Source organism: Podarcis muralis, chromosome 12, assembly GCF_964188315.1.
Source record: "Podarcis muralis chromosome 12, rPodMur119.hap1.1, whole genome shotgun sequence".
Taxonomy (NCBI): Eukaryota; Metazoa; Chordata; class Lepidosauria; order Squamata; family Lacertidae; genus Podarcis; species Podarcis muralis.
In genome coordinates, this window is record NC_135666.1 from 24,198,175 (window position 1) to 24,217,242 (window position 19,068).

The 19,068-nt window shown below is 44.6% G+C and overlaps 1 protein-coding gene across 2 annotated transcripts in view; it reads right to left on the reverse strand.

Annotated features, from left to right (window-relative positions):
* The window catches only part of PLXDC2 (plexin domain containing 2), a 230,827-nt gene that overhangs the window by 31,886 nt on the left and 179,873 nt on the right, over window positions 1–19,068 (reverse strand). For both annotated transcript variants that reach the window (XM_028751376.2, XM_028751377.2), the window contains 3 exons: window positions 18,044–18,162; window positions 11,993–12,092; window positions 975–1,070 (listed from right to left, as the gene is read on the reverse strand). In XM_028751376.2, the coding sequence (XP_028607209.2) occupies window positions 975–1,070; window positions 11,993–12,092; window positions 18,044–18,162 (315 nt within the window). The remainder of the gene's footprint in view (window positions 1–974; window positions 1,071–11,992; window positions 12,093–18,043; window positions 18,163–19,068) is intronic.

The window sequence follows — 19,068 nt, forward strand, 5'->3', positions numbered from 1 at the left end:
GCCATGAAAGCATTCAATTATTTCTTTATGTCTCTTTCCTTTTGAGGTCTTACATTTCGCGGCGTATAGCTAATGTTTTTGTCATATAGACGTAATAAGCTGGGGTAGGAAACTGTGTAAGAGCTGTAATTGGATTAAGAGGGGGGTGGGAGCCGACTCCAGTTTCTACTGATGGTTTGTCTAGCAATTTACATTCCAAGCTTTCTTTAAAGTGTGTGTGTGGATGAGATACAAAATAAGTGCTTAACACTACTTCCTTTGCAGGGCTTATTATGCACCCATGATCACTTGGTGATCAATATACAATGGCCAGATATTGGATGTTGGGATATACTGGTATTATGTAGAGAGTAACCAGTTAGGTATGTCTGCCATTTAAATGTAGTTCTTCACATTTTATTTTGTTCTGGTGTGTGCCCTGATGTCTCTCTCATGTATTTATAGTTTCCTTATTTAAAGTAAATATACAATAAACAAAGGAATTAATATTGAAAAGTACAAATGCAACAAAACAACAACACTGCAGTGTGTGGATGAACAGGAAGAAAATCATGGCTGCTTCATCTTCTGCCACTCCTGCTGTGTTGTGCTACTGGGAGCTAAGCCACAGTTTGGCTTACTTTTTGGCTTACCACTCACTCATGGTTTGTTTGGGGAGACAAACCATGAGCTGGGATGCAGATGTAACAGTAAGCCAAACCATGACTTAGCTCCCAGCACAGCAGGAGTGATGGAGAATCAACGAGGTTTAGCTTCTAGTAGCATGGCAGCAACAGGAGCAGAGAAGCAGCAATTTCCCCTGTGTGCGTCAACGTGCTGTACATTCAGCTTTAAGCCATAGTTAACTATCATTTAAAGTGACATGTGAACCAGGCCATCGTAGGCTAAGAGGGAAGATGTCTCTAAAGAATTTTAAAACTAATAGACTGTCTTTAAGAATGACATATATCATGTGCTTCTTGGTCTGTACTTACTGGGTAGAGGAATCATCTCAACAGCTGACAGATTGGTAACCTTTGACATTTGAAGCTCCACTCTGTGGTACTCATATATCGTTCTTCTACGGACATCTACCAGGAAGGAAACAACTTTAAATTCAGAAGTTGAACATGTCTGTTGCTGACTGCACTGCGGGAAGCAAGCTCAGCCAGTTTAAATGGCTTGGAGGTGGACCTGAGGGAAGACAGGCTTGACCCAGGTCCGTCCCCAAAATTCTGCCCAGCAACCTGGCCGTGATTGGCCGATTCAAACTCAAAGTGACAAGGTGTCCTGACACTCCTTACAGCTGGCTGAGCTGGATGACGTTGCCAGCCAGCTGTGCAGGAAGTTTTTGCCCTGCTCCAGCTTGCCTGCGGGCGTGCTGGGTCACAACCGCTGCTTGCCACCAAAAATGGTAAGCAGTCTTTTCTGTCATGGTGCCCAGAATACGGCAGGTCTTATCCAGCTGGCTCTGGATGATTTTTGAGGATTGCTGGATGATTTTTTTGCAGGGCAGTCAAGACTCAATTGTTTTCACAGGGATTTTGTTGCTGAGTATAATATGATTTATTTCAATGCTCCTGGTGCATTTCTTTTGTTTGTGTGCTGCTATTTCATTCAGTTATTTCAGACATGTCGTTTGTAAGCCAACTTGTAAGCCTATTTGATTACTGCTGACAAGCGGGATAAAAAAAAATCCTCAAAATAATTAGGTATCATTGGTACAATATAATAGCAGTTTATCACTCAGTTTTGTTTACAACGTCCTCCTTTGTAATGCAAAACTTTCTCTGAAACTTGGGAGAGTTCACCGAAAAGTTTAAATGGAGGCCAGAAAAAAAAATCACGCATCAACATGTTTTCATTGTATCATCCCGCATTATCTCAGAAGTAATTTTGGACAGGATTATAGTTTCCGCTGGTATAGAACTGAAGCCAGAACTTCTCCTCAAGGCAGAATGTTAATTGCCAAGCCATGAATTGATTGCTTTGAAAGGCTTCTGCAAATATTATTTATGAGCAAAAAGATGATAAAAAATCAGCATCTAATTCTAGCTTTCCTATTCATTATTTTATTATTATAATCATGTTCAGGCCTGTATTACCTTCATGACTACAAGACAAGCTTGCATTTTCATGCTATAACACTGAGAAACTATGATGACCTTTTACTCTGGACTTCCGAGTTCTTACAAACTTCTACTGAATGCAATTAAATTCATATTCATGGGGGTGGGGGAGAGAAGGCACAATTTATAGGCAGGCCAGGAAACAAATTGCCTATGACTAGACGAATGGGGGATTATATTGCAGGAGGTAGGGGAAGGGTAATTAATGGTGGGGCATCCGCACCACACTGAGCATCAACCAGAATTGGAGAAGAGAGCAGAATCAGAGCAGATATGGATTATTAGATCTCACAGAGAAGCCCAGCATGAAGAAGCAACACCTAGTTGGATAATGAACCGGAAAGAGAGAATCAACCAATCTGCAGGATCAAGAAATCCAGATCAACATCATTGACCCCTTTCTCACTGAGGGAAACAAAGGGATCAAAACAAAGACCCACCCTCCTGGAAAAGGATTTTGATCAAAGGACAGTGCTTCACTCATATCCCAAAAGGAGCTGGTAAGCAGAATCCTTATAATCCTGAAAAGGATTAATCCATCTCCCAAAGAGGAAGGCTTCTTCTTCCTCCGGCTTCTCCACATTTTCTTTTCACTTTCCCAATATCTTGGCATGAGCAGCTGAAAAACAGGGAATGTAAGGAGTACAGGTAGCTGCCTCAGACAGAAGGCAGGCCCACACCCTACATGTAAAGCATACCCAACACACATTTAAAGCACTCGACTTTCCGCCAAAGAATTCTGGGAACTGTAGTTTGTTTAATGGGACTGGGAGGTTGGTAAGGGGAAAACTATAGTTCCCAGTATTCTCTGTGTGGGGTAGAAATGTGATTTAAATGTATGGTATGTGTCAGGGAACTGCCATCGGAGCCAAGAGTGGAGGTAAGGCTCCCCAACGATGCAGGAGAAGGGACCAGCAGGGAAAGAGAGAACACTTCCTTTGGGGAAGGAAATCGGCGTGACACCAGGAAGAAAGGGGAGCAGGGAAGGACTTCGGAGAGATGGCTCCAAGACTCTTCCACAGAGACCAGCGGGGAGAGCCCAGGACCTCCGCTGGCCACGCCCACTCTGCACAGAAGACTTCCACGCAGGGAGGCTAGGAGGAGACTTGGCGTCAAAGAGCTTCTATGTTGGAAGAAGTTCAGGAAACGCCCACTGACGGATTCTGCCAGTGACTGACACAGCCACGGAGAAAGGGCTGTCCAGCCAGGGAAAGGTTTAGCCAGACAACGTTGCCTAGAGCAGCAACCCCCTTACGCACAAGCAACCCCCAATTCCCTTTACAGTATGTAAAGTCCATTAAGTTGAAGAAGAAGAAGAAGAAGAAGAGTTTGGATTTGATATCCCGCCTTTCACTCTCTTTAAGGAGTCTCAAAGCAACTAACATTCTCCTTTCCCTTCCTCCCCCACAACAAACACTCTGTGAGGTGAGTGAGGCTGAGAGACTTCAAAGAAGTGTGACTAGCCCAAGGTCACCCAGCAGCTGCATGGGGAGGAGTGGAGACGCAAACCTGGTTCCCCAGATTACGAGACTACCGCTCTTAACCACTACACAACACTGGCTCTCCAGTTCAGTATTTCCTGCACTGACCAGCAGTAGCTGTCCAGGGTTTCAGGCAGGGGTCTCTCCTGGAGAGTCAACCTGGGACCTTCTGCATATAAAGCGGGACTGTACCACTGGGCCAGGTGATTAGGGGGTCCTTGACATGTTACCATTTGGGACCTTCTTTTTTTAGAACTATGAAAGAGGAGCCTTCCCATCCCATTTGCCCCACCTTGAGGTCTCATACTTCCACCTTACTTCCACTGCGGTACTGAAACCCAGACAGACAGAAACCATTTGCAGGAAAAACATTCCCCACACAGCATTTAAAGGGCTGCATTCCCCTCTCAGCTTAGTCTAGCTCACAGGGTTGTTGCAATGATAAAAATGAGGTTAGTGGCAAAGCCATGTCCATTGCTCCGAGTTTCTCAGAGGACAACAATGAAAATCAATCAGCAGATATGATTCCTCGCTTACCTGCAAGCAAGATGGAGCAGTGAGTGGCATTCTACTAATCTGTCATGTCAATGAAAGGATTGCCGTTAGCGTAGCGGGATTCCCCACCCCCCACTCTCTTTGTCTTGTGCCCTCCCCAAATCTGCTCTGGAGGGCTGGGGGAACCTCTAGAACAGACTTAAGGGTCAATAGGGGGAGGAGAAATGAAGTATTCCGGTCACACAAGTGGCAATCCTTCCGTTGATGGGACCCTGCCTTAGCGTGGCTACAACCCAGTGAGTTCAACAAAGCAGTCAGTACTGCCTGTTTAGCAGCAGTAATTTCTGTTATATACTGGCAAGGCTCCCTATACCCAGAGCACAGTGGAGGGTGCTTTTGTTCTTATCTTGTTTCATAGGCACATACTGGCAGGATGTGGCACAGAAACAAATCCACAAATTATTCTACTTAACTTCTTATCATGGCTGAGCACCATCATTGCCAATTAAATCAGCGTGTTATTTAGTTTAGGGCCAATTCTTTCAAACCCTCTTGATGAAAGGCCTCTACCCCCCCCCCCCCCCGCTTCTCTCTCTTTCCCTCAGATGTGAACGTAACATCCTATTAAGTGAATAAATTACTGCCACCCAGCCAGTCTGAATGAATTACTAGGAAGATTCTGGGCTAGATATCTATCCTGGAAGGTCTGATACCTGTCTGGCACTCCAAATGCACTGGGATAGAACATGTGTGCCGAGGCTAAGCTAATTTGGGCTGGATCTGAGAACCTTTGTTGCCAAGCGGGGAAGATTTATTCCCCCACAGTGACTTGCCCGTATGATGCACCTGCCAACACAGAGCATTGCAGGGATGTGTTTGAAATGAACTCCTGCCAGCGCCAGCGGCTTTAATTTGTTTCCCCCAAAGAAGTCGGGTCTTTCAGTCCAAAAAAGCAAGCCAATGAATACCTAAATAAAAATGATGGTATTGGCACTTCAGCTGAACCTTTCAGTGTTCCGTCATTAGCAAAGGTTAACTCAGGGCACACTGGCTTGGCATAAGCTTGCAAATTCTGAATGTGCTCCTCAGGAACAGTATGAGAAAGGGATTGTAGGAAGCTATTAGGCCTTTGTGACAACACCTCTCATCAGAAGGGAAAAGAAAGAAAAATGCCCACAGCTGAACTGCTAAGGTGACTGGCTCTAATAGTGTAAGGCTGAAATCCTATGCCAATTTATCTGAGAAGAAGCCCCACTGAAATTAATGGGACTTACTTCCGAGTAGACATATACAGGAATTTGGGAAGAGTGAATGTGTCCATTTCAGCTTCTCCTTTTTCTAATCTTAAATTCACTTTCTATATTTCTGTATCAGTTTGCATTTTAAAAAGGCCTCATGGATATTGACCAGCATTTTACTGCGACTTTCTCCTAATACACAGTTTTGCATTCAGTTTTGCCAAATACACACATTTCCACCCCAAAGCACTTTTTTCTGATATAATGCATTTTCGCTTGTTAGTTTCACCAATAACCATCAATAACCTCTTCACAGATAACTCAGAATCATACGCACAGAGAACTCAGAAACATAGGTCGGTGCCCTTAAGAAACTACAACCCCCCGAATTCTTTGGAGGAAGAATCTTGTTTGAAGTGGTATCATAGCATTTTAAATGTGTGGCATGACTGTGGCTCAAGAGCAGGCGTCAGCACTGCTGGGCCCCGCTGAGGCTCTGAGACCCAAACAGAGTATTCAAGGAAGCCAGGTACTAAAAATGAGCCTGACTAGAACCATCTTTTGTATTCTAAACCAAATCCCCATGACCCCTCATCAAACACAATATTAAAAGCTGCTTTTTAATGGATGAACACTTGAGGAGGAGGAGATGTGACTTGAGGCCGAGCATTACAAATATGCCACAATAAATCTTACAGTGTAGTGATTACTGTGAGCATCCTACTGGAACCAGGGACTGGCATATCATCTCAGAGGCCAGGATCCAGGAGACACAGATGTAATGGGAAAAGGGGATTCCTGGAGCAAGCACATCACTGCAAACTCATATTTCCTACTGACCTGTCAAAGCAGATCCACGTCCTTTAACCTTCTTTCTCCCTCACTTTGCCTCTCTGTCACTTGCCCAATACTGCTACTGTCAGAGCTGCCCCAGGTCCCAGCTCACAGAGGACCAACGCCAGTCCATTGCTATATTAAATAGTCTTTATTGAAGTTCAGTTTCTCTTTTACAGCCACGGCGCGCAGCTCTACGTCTTAAACCCTAGACCGCCGAAGCTCCGTCTGAGTCTCCTCCCCCCAGACATCAGTTTAAGACCCTAGCCTTGCTCCACCTCTTCCTCTGCTCTTTCCTCCTCTGGGTCCGCCTGTCCGCCGGGGTTTTCCCCTTTCTAGACTCTTCTGACGCTGAGTCCCCTGAGTCTTCCCCCTCCCTCCGGCGGGCTTTAGGACCTGGTTCCCAATCCGGGCTTCCTGCTGTCCCGCGCGCCTGTACATTTGAACTTGGCGCGCGCGTCCAGCCTGCCACCTTCCTTCTGACCGTTATACTGCTCCTGTCGCTGCTCCCCTCTTCGGGTATGCTAGCTGGGCCTGACTCCTCCTCCCTGCTTGCTGGAGGAGACGCTGACTCTGACCTATGGGACTCTTCCCCCCACTACGCTCTGGTGGGGAAGCTGGCCCTGATTTCCAGCTACTGCTCTGGGAGTCTCCGCTGGCCCCCTGCTTCTGGTGTGTCCCCCCCGGGACCCCCCTTGCCCTGGCCATCGGCGCCCCCTTCTGGGAATCTTCTGATTCACTGGAAAGGCTCATGGAATCTCTCGGGTCACTGTCATTCTGCCCTCCGCTGCCCTCAGATTCCTCCCCCTCGCTCTCCATTTCCTCTCTCCCCTGTGCCTCTGCTCCTGAGCCCCTGACATCCACCTTCCCCTTCTCTGCCTGGAGAAGCCAAACAAAGGTAATGCACAGCTAGGTGCTGGGCTAGACGGTGCTTGCGTCTGAGGATCTTGACTGAGTTGGCACCCTGCAACTTTCTCCAGTCAGTGAATGAAGAAGAAGAAACCATAGAGGGAGGATCAGGAAGCTAGAGAGTCAGGAAGAACAAGACTGAAGGCCTTGAACCTGCACTACAGCCACTGCTTTCAACGCCTGGCACCTAAATTGAGAAGGCAAATGTCACAGCACAGATGAGGAATGTGCTACCAAGCCCTCTTTCTTATATCTATATATAGGTTAACTGAAGGAAGTTCATGGAAGGAAAGTGTGATCTCCCTTCCTATTCCCCACATCCCCATAAACCCTGGCTGGAAGGTTGGGGACCCACCTGAACAATGTGGAATGGGCTACAGGAAGAGGGAAGAGCTTCCCCCAATCTGACCTGCATTAAGGAAGTTCAGAGCTTCTTCAATGTTGGATGGGTTGCAGGAGAAGTAGAGAACTTCTCCCAGTTGGTCTTGGTTTTTAAGGTAAGTTGAACTTCACAGAAAGCCTTTCTGGAGATTCAGCAGTCCTTCTGAACAACATGGGACAGGAAACAGGGAAGTTGCTTAACTTAAGGAAGTTCATAGGAAGAAAGCTTCCTGCTGCCTCCTTACCCCCAGCAGCTTCTGTGCCACCTCATTCAACATTTTTCATTAAATGCCACACCCTTCAGAGGTTTTTGGAGGGGGTGGGTTACAGGTAGTTGAAGAGGGTTGAACAAGATTGGAGACTTTAGTTACTTAATCTATTTTAGGCTCCAATCCTTAAGATCTGTTCCTCCAGAACCACCCACTGGACCTCCTTCCCTGTACTCCTCTTTGAGTTTTCCAAAGCTCTGCTCAATTATATTAGTGTGTGTTCACAGTGTATCTGTTTTCTTCACTCAGAGCCCAGGGGGATGCACTGGGTCTGTTTTTTGTTATATGGCTATATCATACATTTAAAGATTTCTGAGTGACACTCATCACTGAATGTCTTATGTTGAGTTTTGTAGAAGAAACCAATGACTGCACTGAATCCAAAGTCATTGATTTCTGTGAGTTATTATCAAAGAGATTAAAAGTTTGTTATATTCCTATCTATCTCAATTTTAAGAGGATAACTATACGAGTGAATGATTTATTTCTAAGACAATCATTTGAATTGATTCTTTCTTACAACCAAGGCGATAAACTGTCTCAATGTTTAGCCATCTATGGAAAAATCCTGTAGGCTAGATCAATATTTATACTGTCTATGCTCAAGATCACTTAACACAGATTAATTACCCCTTAGCACACCTTCACTGCCCCTTTGTTCACACAATCTGGACTATTAAAGGCAGGAGAAGGGCTAAATCCCTCCCCCCTCGAATGCATTCAGTGAAATCTAACAGGTGTGGATCCATGGTCCTAACTTAACTTTAGTCAGTGGCAGTGCTCCTGCAGAAAACGACTGTCTTGACAGTGAAGATTTTCTTTAGAGATTACTATCAGGCAACTTCCTGCAGGTTAATTTATATGCCAGTGTGAATATGCCCTGTGTGCCAAGGATCTCTGTTATAAAAATTCCCCATCTATCATAGCCCACATGAGTTTTTGACAGAGTGCAACAAATAAAAAATTAAGGACACTTAAAGGCCAATGGTTTAATCCCCAATGCCGAAAACAGTGGTGGCACCTGTGGCCACATTGCCCAGAGTGAGTCCCACCCTACCCCACCCCTGCCCAGTGTTAGTGGTCACTGAGTTATGGTAAAATTTTCGTGCCATGTGGCTTGATATTAGATAAATTCTATCCATGTCTATTCAGAAATATCCAAATAAGCCCAATGGGACTTAGTCCCAGGCAAGTGTGTATGGAATTGCAGCTTTATTCTCCTTGTGATGGTTGTCATCGCTCAATGAGTTACCACAGGGCAAATTGTCTTTTATCTACTCTATATCTGGGCTTCAGGCCAATTATTATTAATCGGGACTGTGCAGAATTATGTACTGGTCCAAAAATTCTTTTGCTAATTTATGAATTTGTGTACATCTGTTGTGCAACTGTTTCCATCCATCCATCCATCCAATTCTATACTATATCTGCAATAGAATCATAGCAATCTGTATGCCAATACATGTTTTGCTATGCCTCATCCCAATAATTATTTTCATTAAAGATACGAGAGTTGTGTGAATGGTCTTGGGATTTCTCCCCATGGCATTTGGCTCACAAAAAGTTGCCCCAGAGGGAAGGGTTGGACTTCTAGAATAAAGTGGGTAGGGAGAAAAGGATGGGGAAACTGGCAGAAAATGGGTATGGCAGTTGCAGGAGGTGGGGACTGGGAGAAATGGCCCTTTCCTGCATCACTGCATAATGTATGCCTCCCAGTGGAAGAATCCTCAGTTTGTTAATTTAATTATTTCATTAAAACCATACACCACTCGAATGTAAAAAAACCTCAAAGTGGTATACAAAAGATAAAACCATAAAACCAAGAAAAAAGTACAACTCTACTTTAAAAGTAGGGTAGGGCCTCTCCTGCCAATTTTAGGGCACAGGCATGCTAATAAAGAGAGAGACCCATTCTCTGTGGTGATGCCCTATCCGTAGAATGCCCTCCCTTGGAATCACATATGGTGCGTATGCTTTTTTATCATCCTGTCACCATTTGTTTGTTTGGGCATCTGTAGGCTCCTAGTGTTTACATGAAGAAGTAAGGTTTTATGGCTTTTATATACATTGAAATGTTAAAGTTTCTCCTGCGTTTTTATCTATTCCTTTTTATCTGATTGTAAAGAGCTTGCGATTTTATTTCTTGCCCAGCCTGGGATTCAGCCCTTTATGTATTTAGGTGTAAGGAGATATAGAACAATGCTTATATATCTCTACGCCTCCTGCAAGAAACAAATAGTCCAACAGAACCATCTAACAGGCTAAGGAAAACTTTCTCACATCTCCCTTATGCAATAATTGACTGGGTTGATTTATGGCCCGTTTAGCATCTTTGAAAAGACAAGAATGCAAGAACATGCACACTTAAGGAAAAGCTGACATAGGCTCTCTTTGGCCCAACTTGATTTATTTTGTCAGGAGAGTGGTATATTGCCTGCAGTTTCAAAAATATGTATCTGCTTTGCAACGACAGCGACGAATGAGCCTTTTCTTGAATATTACATACCAAAGGAGCCAAAAGAAACAATTTTTTTTAATAGGAAGTGGGATCCCCACCCATAGCTGTCAACTTACAGATTTGAAAATAAGGGACCAGCAGCCTCGAAAATAAGGGATCAGCAACCAAAATAAGGGATTTTCCCGGCACAGGTATGTTCAACTTCTGAGCCCCTCAGAGCCAAAGGCAGAAAGCCCAGCCAGCAGCCAGACGAAGCCTCAAGCGGTGGTTCCCACAGTGCAGCAACCCGGCAAAGGGGATACAGCAAGGAAAACCACCGTCACCTCTCCGCTGGGAAGCGCTGAGCAAAGGCGAGTCCCCAGCAACGTGGCTGATTTGATCGGCACAAGGCATGCAAGCTCCACCCCCCAGTCGTTCTTAGACTCCTTATTGGGTGAGCAATGTGGCCAAGCAACACAGTTGGAGCCTCCCTCCTCCCAGGCCGGCAGGGAGGGAAAGGAGCTGCTTCCTTTGAAACCCGGGAAATTTAAGGGACATCATCAATAAGGGACAGCAGCGGGACATGGCGCTAGGATAAGGGACTGTCCCGCCAAATAAGGGACGCTTGACAGCTATGTCCCCACCCTTTACAAAGAAGAATTCTCAAATAGCTGCCAGTACTTTTGTTTCCAAATCCTGAAGCTGTGGGGCTGCTGGCTGCCCAGCCTCCTGTGCCTCTGTTCAAGGTCCCTCTGCAACACGTAAGACCTTCTAGAAACAGCTTTCTAGAAAGGGATATCATTCCTTAGGCAAAGCATACCCTCCTACACCATGTTGACACATCAGGGCCACGATAGTGCTAAGCATGGAAGTGCCATGACAGTGTTGATTCTAATGGTCTGTGCTGTGATACGCAGCAAGGACACTGGAAAGGGATGGTCTGTAATCATTAGTCTGCCAACAAAAGGAAGAGTGAATACTAATTTCGACCTTGAAAGCTAAACCGGAGAGCCAAAGCAAAGAAGATGGTGCCCAAAGTATTATTAACACACGGTGAGACGTTTTCCTTGGTTTTTAATGAAGGTATCCTATATTTGCTCTAAACTGTGCTGTCTTAATGAAAGGGAAATCTGTACTGCTGAACAGTTACAATTATGTGAGCAGCTGGGATTAGTTAATTTCAACAAATTTACGTGACCAGCCGGGTATAGGCTCCTTAATCTCCCTTCAAAGAATGAAGAAACTGCCCATGGGAAAGACAGTGAAAACAATGTATGGAATTTTCTTCAAAGCAAATCTATTCCAGTGGTAGCCAGCACAGTGCCATCTAGATGTTGCAGCCCCATCAGCCTCAGCTAGTATGAAGGATGATGGTAACTGTAGTCCGACAACATCAGGAGGGAACCACGCTTGCTACTGCACGCTGTTCTGATAAATGTTGTTTAATTTATTTCGGCCAGCTTAGAAAGGCATCTTATGTCCAATTTCTTTGCATCTTCCAAAGCAAAATAAGAAACAACAACAAAACCACAACCATACAATTACTATTCAGGAAATCATGAAGGAGTATCCCATGGAATACAGAATTATACCATCTCCCCCTTTGGGCTTTATTGGTTCAAGACAAACAATGAAGCAATGAACAACTGTGGGAGTTGTAAACCAAAATGAAATTATATTTAAATTAACAAACAGAGACTTCATAAGCATTTTGTTTTCTGTTTAGTTAAAACATATTTTAGATCTCTTTAAATTTGTTTTCCACTCAATCATCCCCTCCCCTTTAAACACACACACAGGCTTACGTTACATTCATTAGCATGCATTAAAAAAAACATACTGGGAATTTGCTGGATCCTGTGGACAACCACAAAGGCATCTGACAGGCCCACCTTCACAGGGTGGTTGGTTGAACTGATCTGTGTCACTGAGACAGGAATCTGCAAGACAAAAATAGACAAATGCCATATGCATACCTATATATAAAATGCTCTCTTCTACCTGTACCCTACAATTTAATTGATAGAATCAAATGCTAAACAGAGTCAGAGCAATGCATCTGAACCCCCACCAATAGGCAGTTGCCCAGTGATGCCAACCTGTAATGGCATTTCTACTCACCAGCACAACCTAGAATTGTCTTCACATTATCTAGATTCTCTGTACAGCACCTTTAGGCCTTTTATTTTTCCTTTTAATGAAAGGGACAGCTGGATGGGAGCTGACGAAAATAATACTGAAGTGTACTATGAGATTTGGCTCTGGTTTAGTACTTCAGTTTTGATGGACTTGTTAATCAATCCCTCATAAGTACTTTAGCAATCACAATTTCTAGCCTACCTTTCAGTAATCAACGAGGAGAAAGTAAATTTACTTTGCGCCAGCCAATTATAGGCTTCATTGTCAATTCACTGCAGGGAAGAAACTCGCAAAACCTTGAAGTACAATGAATATTTTTTCCTCAAACAGTTTAGCTTGCTTATTGTGTAAACAGGCTCCTCTTAATGCTGTTTTGCTAACACCTAATACAATTCTGCACACAGAGCCACACAGAAACTATATTACATTGGGAAATGAAATCCGTTTCTATTACTGAATATTTCATAGAAACTCTGTTAACTTTTGTAAGCACTAAAAGTGATAACCCATTTTGGCTAAGAGAGGGAAGTGGACTAATATAGTGAATCTAAGAATAGTTTTGTTTTAAAGAGCTGTGATGTCTATTGCAGAAAGCAATCATTTAATCTTTGCATAAGCGGGAACAAAATAATGCTTGTAAGTAGTGCTAATGTTCAGTGCTGCAAGTCTTCCACACATAATAAACCACCACTGAAATATCTCTACATTATTTGGTGTAATTTTTTCTGAATTTTCCTAAGGCGACAACTCTTGCCTGCTCATTTAGGCAGTAATGAGCCTCCAGTCATATAATCACCAAGGAGCCATTACAGAAGTTGTAACATTTGCTGCCTTTGCAGAATGTATTGTGGGTGAGGAAGGAAACAGAAAATAGTTCTGGGATAGAATGTGAAGAGTTTCTTTGGCTACATGAACAAAGGTATGTGATGCTGGAAAGGAGCCAGAAGTGGCTGGATCCCATGATGATTTATCTTCTAAGAGACAGTAGTGACATTCAAGCATCACAACATGCTTTCATGAATTTTGGGCTCATGTGCTTCCCCTTCTTCCTCCCTTCTTTGCACAAAATGGGACCAGATTTAAACCTTCTGGTCACAGTTTGTAACAAAACAGTTTCTTGTTTCATCTGGATATGCAAAACTTTGCTAGTTAACAAACTAGGATATGGTTTGAACCTGGTTTGTTTGTTTATTTATTTATCATTACATTTATATCCCACCTTTCTTCCAAGAAGTTCAAGGTGGTTTTCCCACTCCCCATTTATTCTCACAACAACCCTGTGAGGTAGGTTAGGCTGAGAGGCACTGATCGGCCCAATATCATACTTGATTAATGAAAACATTCTATGCAAATGCTTTTGACTGTGGTTTGCCTTGTGCATCGTCCAGGAATTTCACCTCCAGCAGCACAATAGTTAATCATGGTTAACAATATTTCATACAGGCCACTGTTTCCATTTAATCCAAGAACAAGAAACAGTTGTTTGTAGAAACCATAGTGAAATCAGGATCAAACCAACTATGGTTTGTTACAAACTTTGGTTGGCCTGCAACGGCCTGCCCTCATTTAACTGCTCATTTTTGTTCCCCAAAATAGACACAGTGCTCATGTCTGCCTCCTGACAAACTTTACTGTGAACCATAGGTGTTGGAGAGGAAGAAAGATCAAAGCGCCCAGTCCACATCATTAGCTCATGCTGCTGTTTTGGCAAGGGCTGCCTACTGAGAAGAGCGATTGACAGTAGGAAAGTCCCATGAGTAAAGCAGGAGTGAGGAAAATACAAAGGGTGTCAAGAATGACTCAGAGGCTACTGCCAGAGGACAGCTGAGTGCTGGGACCCAGAAGGCAGGAGCTGAGTTGAGGAATCAGAACTGGAGGGACTAAACCAGGTGTCACTGCTAAGGCCCACACAAAGCCAAGCCAGAGCCAAAAACACCTTGCTGCCCAGACATAGTCCCAGACAGACAAGGAACTCCTTCTGGTCTAGGACAGCTTAATGACAAGCCTTGGTGGGCAGGGTCAATTCACAGCCTGAGACCATTTCACAAGCAACATGTTCTTCACTAGCTAGAGAGTATCAGCAAGATATTTCCAAGCTGCAGTTTTGATAACCCACCACATGGGGCAGAAGCATCCAGAACTAAAGTTTGAGAACAACAGCTCTAGAAGGTCCTGACATTGTGCCTTGTATTTTTAAGGGTGAATCAGTGCTTAATTTTCCTTTTAAAAAACTGGATCTACTATTTATGTTGATGCCGTGAACAGTTGACAAGAAAATCATTACGGTGTGACGAAAAGGCTAGGGCAGCATCTGATGACAGGCAATGGACAAGTTGACAGGAGAAATGATTTGTTTTCATGTTAATATTTATTGGTTGAAACAAAAACTTCCTACTACACATGAGAGTCATAGAAACCATACCCAGGAGAATGTTTTTTTCAGTGCCAGCTGAGACATTACTAGAGTTGGCTGGCAGGTGCAAGTCAGTAGCAGCTGATGGGGCAACCCAGAGCTGGTCTCCCATCACTGCAGCTCACCTGGGCTGGCCTGGGGTGGGGCGGTGGCAGGGTCAGGGCTGCCCAGATACAAATGTGGTGCCAGCCTGGCTTTTCCAACTGGTGCATCCATACAATCCTGACTTGGCCACCGCCCTGGCCCATCCTGGTAAGCTGCCACAGCGCTGGTGTCTGGAGGGCAGCTCTGTCCAACCACATCAGATTTTAAAAAAAATATTTATTAAATTTGTATACCGCCCTTCATCCAAAGATCACAGGGCAACATGAAAATACAAAATGAAGACACAAAATACACAATAAACAAAAGCAAAGCAAACCAGTAACTCCCCCTTCCACAAGAGGACCTGTATGGGCAATCTATCCAGAATATATTTGTATTTTAAGGAGTTTAGTGATCAAACTTGGTCATCTCTTCCTGCTTCTGTTTAATTCCCCTCTATATCTCTTGTTAAAGTTATTTGATGGTTGAGAGCAGCCTTTAATGTATATAACCTGGTGGAAGGAAGAAGTGAAAGTGATGGGTAACCTTCTGACCTTCTTTGATGGTAGACATTGTTTGGAGGAATGTGTGGTATTGGAAGAGGGGGCTAGCTAATTAATAATCTGCACTAGTTAGTCTGGCAAGGCATGTAGGCTAACAAGTTAGCTATCTTTAAATCGGATGGTTTTTGGGCATAGTTCTGAGATGCATGGACTGATCGAAGGGCTGTGCAAACGAAGGCTACTGAGATGTCACTTCGCCACTTCTTGAGAAATTCCCAGTGGCATATTGAAGTGCTTGCTTGGTAATGTATATAATGCTTGCTGTTTAGAATAAAATCTTTAACCTTTCACTCACTTGTGCTTGTATTGCTTCTGAATCTCATTAAAAATACCACCTTGCATTGGGCAAGACAGGACCTCACCTCTTATTTCCATGGGTGCTAAGCTTGTAAGCCAGTATGGTATAATGGTTAAGAGTGGTGGACTCGTAATCTGGTGAACCGGGTTCGATTCCCTGCTCCTCAGCCTCACTCACCTCACAGAGTTTGTTGTGGGGGAGGAAGGGAAAGGGGAATGTTAGCCGCTCTGAGACTCCTTCGGGTAGTGATAAAGCGGGATATCAAATCCAAACTCTTCCAAGAGGCTTGAACCCTCCAAACCAAACCCAAATCGTATGGCAGAGCACACAGAGCTATTACTGTATTGGCCCGAATATAAGTTGCACCTGAATATAAGCCGCACCTTTAGAATATAAGCCGCTCCCTTCCTTGCTGCTCCTGGCTACATACTTGGGGGGGGGGGAAGAGCCACGCTGTGTTGCCGGCGGCCTTTCCCTTTCCTTGCTCTCTCCCTTCCCAGCCTTGGGGAAGAGGACGGGGGACTATGCGCAGGCCGGGCGCTGCTTTGCCGCACTCCTGGCGCTGTTTGCCCTGCACTCCTGGCTGCATACCGTAAGGTCGCGTATATAAGCCGCACTTTAACTTTTCACGGTTGGAATTTGAGAAAAAAGAGAGGCTTATATTCAGGCCAATACGGTATATTTAACTAAAAAGACAGCCAAACTGTCACATTAAAGGGCCTAGGGATGTAAGCAGTGAAACATCAGGGCAAGTTAGTACACAATATTTATTCCATAAAATGGGATTGCCGGTTTCCCTCATGCTGTATCTTAGAAGAAGCTGCAGTAATCTTCTCTGATGCTATATTGAACACAAAGAAACTCCCTTGTGAGCAGAGTACTATTTACACCCATTAGATTGCTCTAACACCATCCAAACTCTCCTCTAAGCTTTCCATCATGAAATCAGCCTGGTGCCTTAATGTGATGTCAAGTCGCCCGGTGCCTGGGCAGAGGCTGCACAGATACCCAGAAACCCCTTTGCAGCTCCAGGAAAGGGTTGGTGTGGGAGGACGGGGTGCAACTGCATTCAAAAAGGAGGATTTGGGACCCCCAAATCCTGAATTCAACTAGCTCAGTAATGTTTATTTGCTCTAAATAAAAAAAAAATCACTGCAAGTAATCTTAAACAAATGGCATTATATCTGTACTCTATATTCAGTTAACAGTCAAAGTAATTTTCTGCACACTCTTTGTTCCTTTTTCTTTCTTGTGGGGAGAATAATTCCTCACTAAAACCTCTAACCACTGTGCCATACCTCCCAATGCTTTCAGCTGTAGCTTCTTCATTTCCTGGATTAGTTCTGGAGGCAGATTTGGTCTGTGTAAAAATGTTACTGGGAGGCAAGTGAGGCACCGTGTAGTTTTGCCTAGTCCTCCCACTCTCCTGGGATTACCCTGATTGTTCCCCACAGGAATCTCTTAGATGGGCAAAGAGCATCTGTCAGGGGCTCAGGAGCAGAGGCACAGGAGAGGGAGGAAATAGAGACTGAGGGGGAGGAATCTGAAGGAAATGTTAGTGATGACAGCCGTCCGAGGTCTCTGAGTCTTTCCAGCGACTCGGAGGATTCACAGAAAGGGGCTCCCATGGTCAGAGCAAGGGGGGTGCCTAGGGGGACACCCCAGGAAGAAGGGGCAAGAGGGGACTCAGAGAGCAGCAGTTGGAAATCAAGACCAGCTTCTCCACCAGAGCGCAGTGGAGAAGTCCCAGGCATCGGGATCAGGCGGCGCACCGCCAGCGGGAGGACATGAGTCAGGATTGGCCACACCTCCATCGGAGAGCGAGGAAACGGTCAAAAGGAAGGTCGGAGACTGGGCGCGCGCGCCAAGTTCAAATGTACAAGAGGGCGGCGCAGTGGGCAGCCCGGATAGGGAGCCAGGTCCTAAAGCCCGCCGAAAGGAGGGAGGAGACTCAGGGGGGTCAGCGTCAGCGTCAGAAGAGTCCAGGACGGAAGGGACCCCGGGGGGTAGAAGGACCCAGAGGAGAAAGGAGAGACGGAAGAGGTGGAGTAAGGTTAGAGTCTTAAACTGGTGTACAGGGGGCGGAGACTAAGATGGAGCTTCGCCGGTCTAGCCTCTAAGACGTAGAGCTGGGGCGCTCCGGTTTGGAAATGGAAACTGTACTTCAATAAAGACTTTTGTACATTACTGCCGGCTAGCGTTGGTCCTCTGTGAGCTGGGACCTGGAGCCAGCTCTGACAGCATCCTTTGAACAGTAGCATCTAGTCTTGGCAGAGAAAAAAGTCTTCTGCGTTAAGATGGCAGAGCACTGGGGCTGTCGCTTTTTAAATATTTCAGCTGCTTGAACGGAGCAGGATTTTAAATTTAGTAAATCATTTCTGTGCTTGAACTCACCTCTTTATAGCCAAATATGATACGTCCATCGTTGAGAAGTGTTGCTTGAAATGTGAAACTGCCCAGATTGTAATTATCCTGTAGATGTACGTGATCCCACTGGACAACCAATGCAGTACCTGTCAAGTCCAAAGTCGCGAAGAGGAGAGGAAAATGTCGTCGTAAATTATAGGGTAGCCATTCAGCAGCATTTGATACCATACAAAATGTAACTTTATAGCAATATTATCACTACTCCTACTATTGCTAAATAGGCCTTACAGTAGATAGAGCTTTATCTATTGTTCAGACATGCTTAGCCTACAGAAGAGAAGATAACTGGACTGAGGAGTGTTCAAATACACCTCCAAACATCAGCCACCGCCTCAGCGGAAAACAGAAGGGAAGGTGGCTGCAGAATCCCAGCCTCCAATGAAATGTGAACATGCTAAAAGGGGGTGTTTTAAATGTCAGAGAGCCCAAGACACTGCAAACAGGAACTGAGCAGCAAGAAAAAACAATATTTTTCACAAGGTGTGGATTATTGAGGGGGTATTCACCAACATGTTTCATGAACACTCCAAGAGGTACTCAAGCACCCATGGGTGACATGCTTGTCACTCCAACTCTATGAATTTGTCCAATCTACCCCTTATCTTGCAACAGCAAATTACAGAGTTGAATTAATACTGAAACTTTGTGAAGAGGAATTATATTTCCTTTAGATCTGTGACTAATGTTGTAGGGTTTGGAGTGGTGGTAACAATGATCCTCAAATGAACTATTATACCATCGGGATAATAAATGCCAGGTGCAGAACTGCCTCCATCCACAGCTGTGCCACCTGCCTGAATCTGAGGAGAGGTGATGGGCCAGCCAAAGCCTTCCTCCACTGGGATCAACTGCCATTTTGGCTTCACCTCTCCTTATTTTTCTCATCCCTCCTTGTTTCTTCTTCCTCTTGTATCATAGTTTGTAAGACATTGTTTTCCACTGCAAACCTCCCTGAGAGCTTTGGCAGAAAGGTGATACATGAATGAATGAAG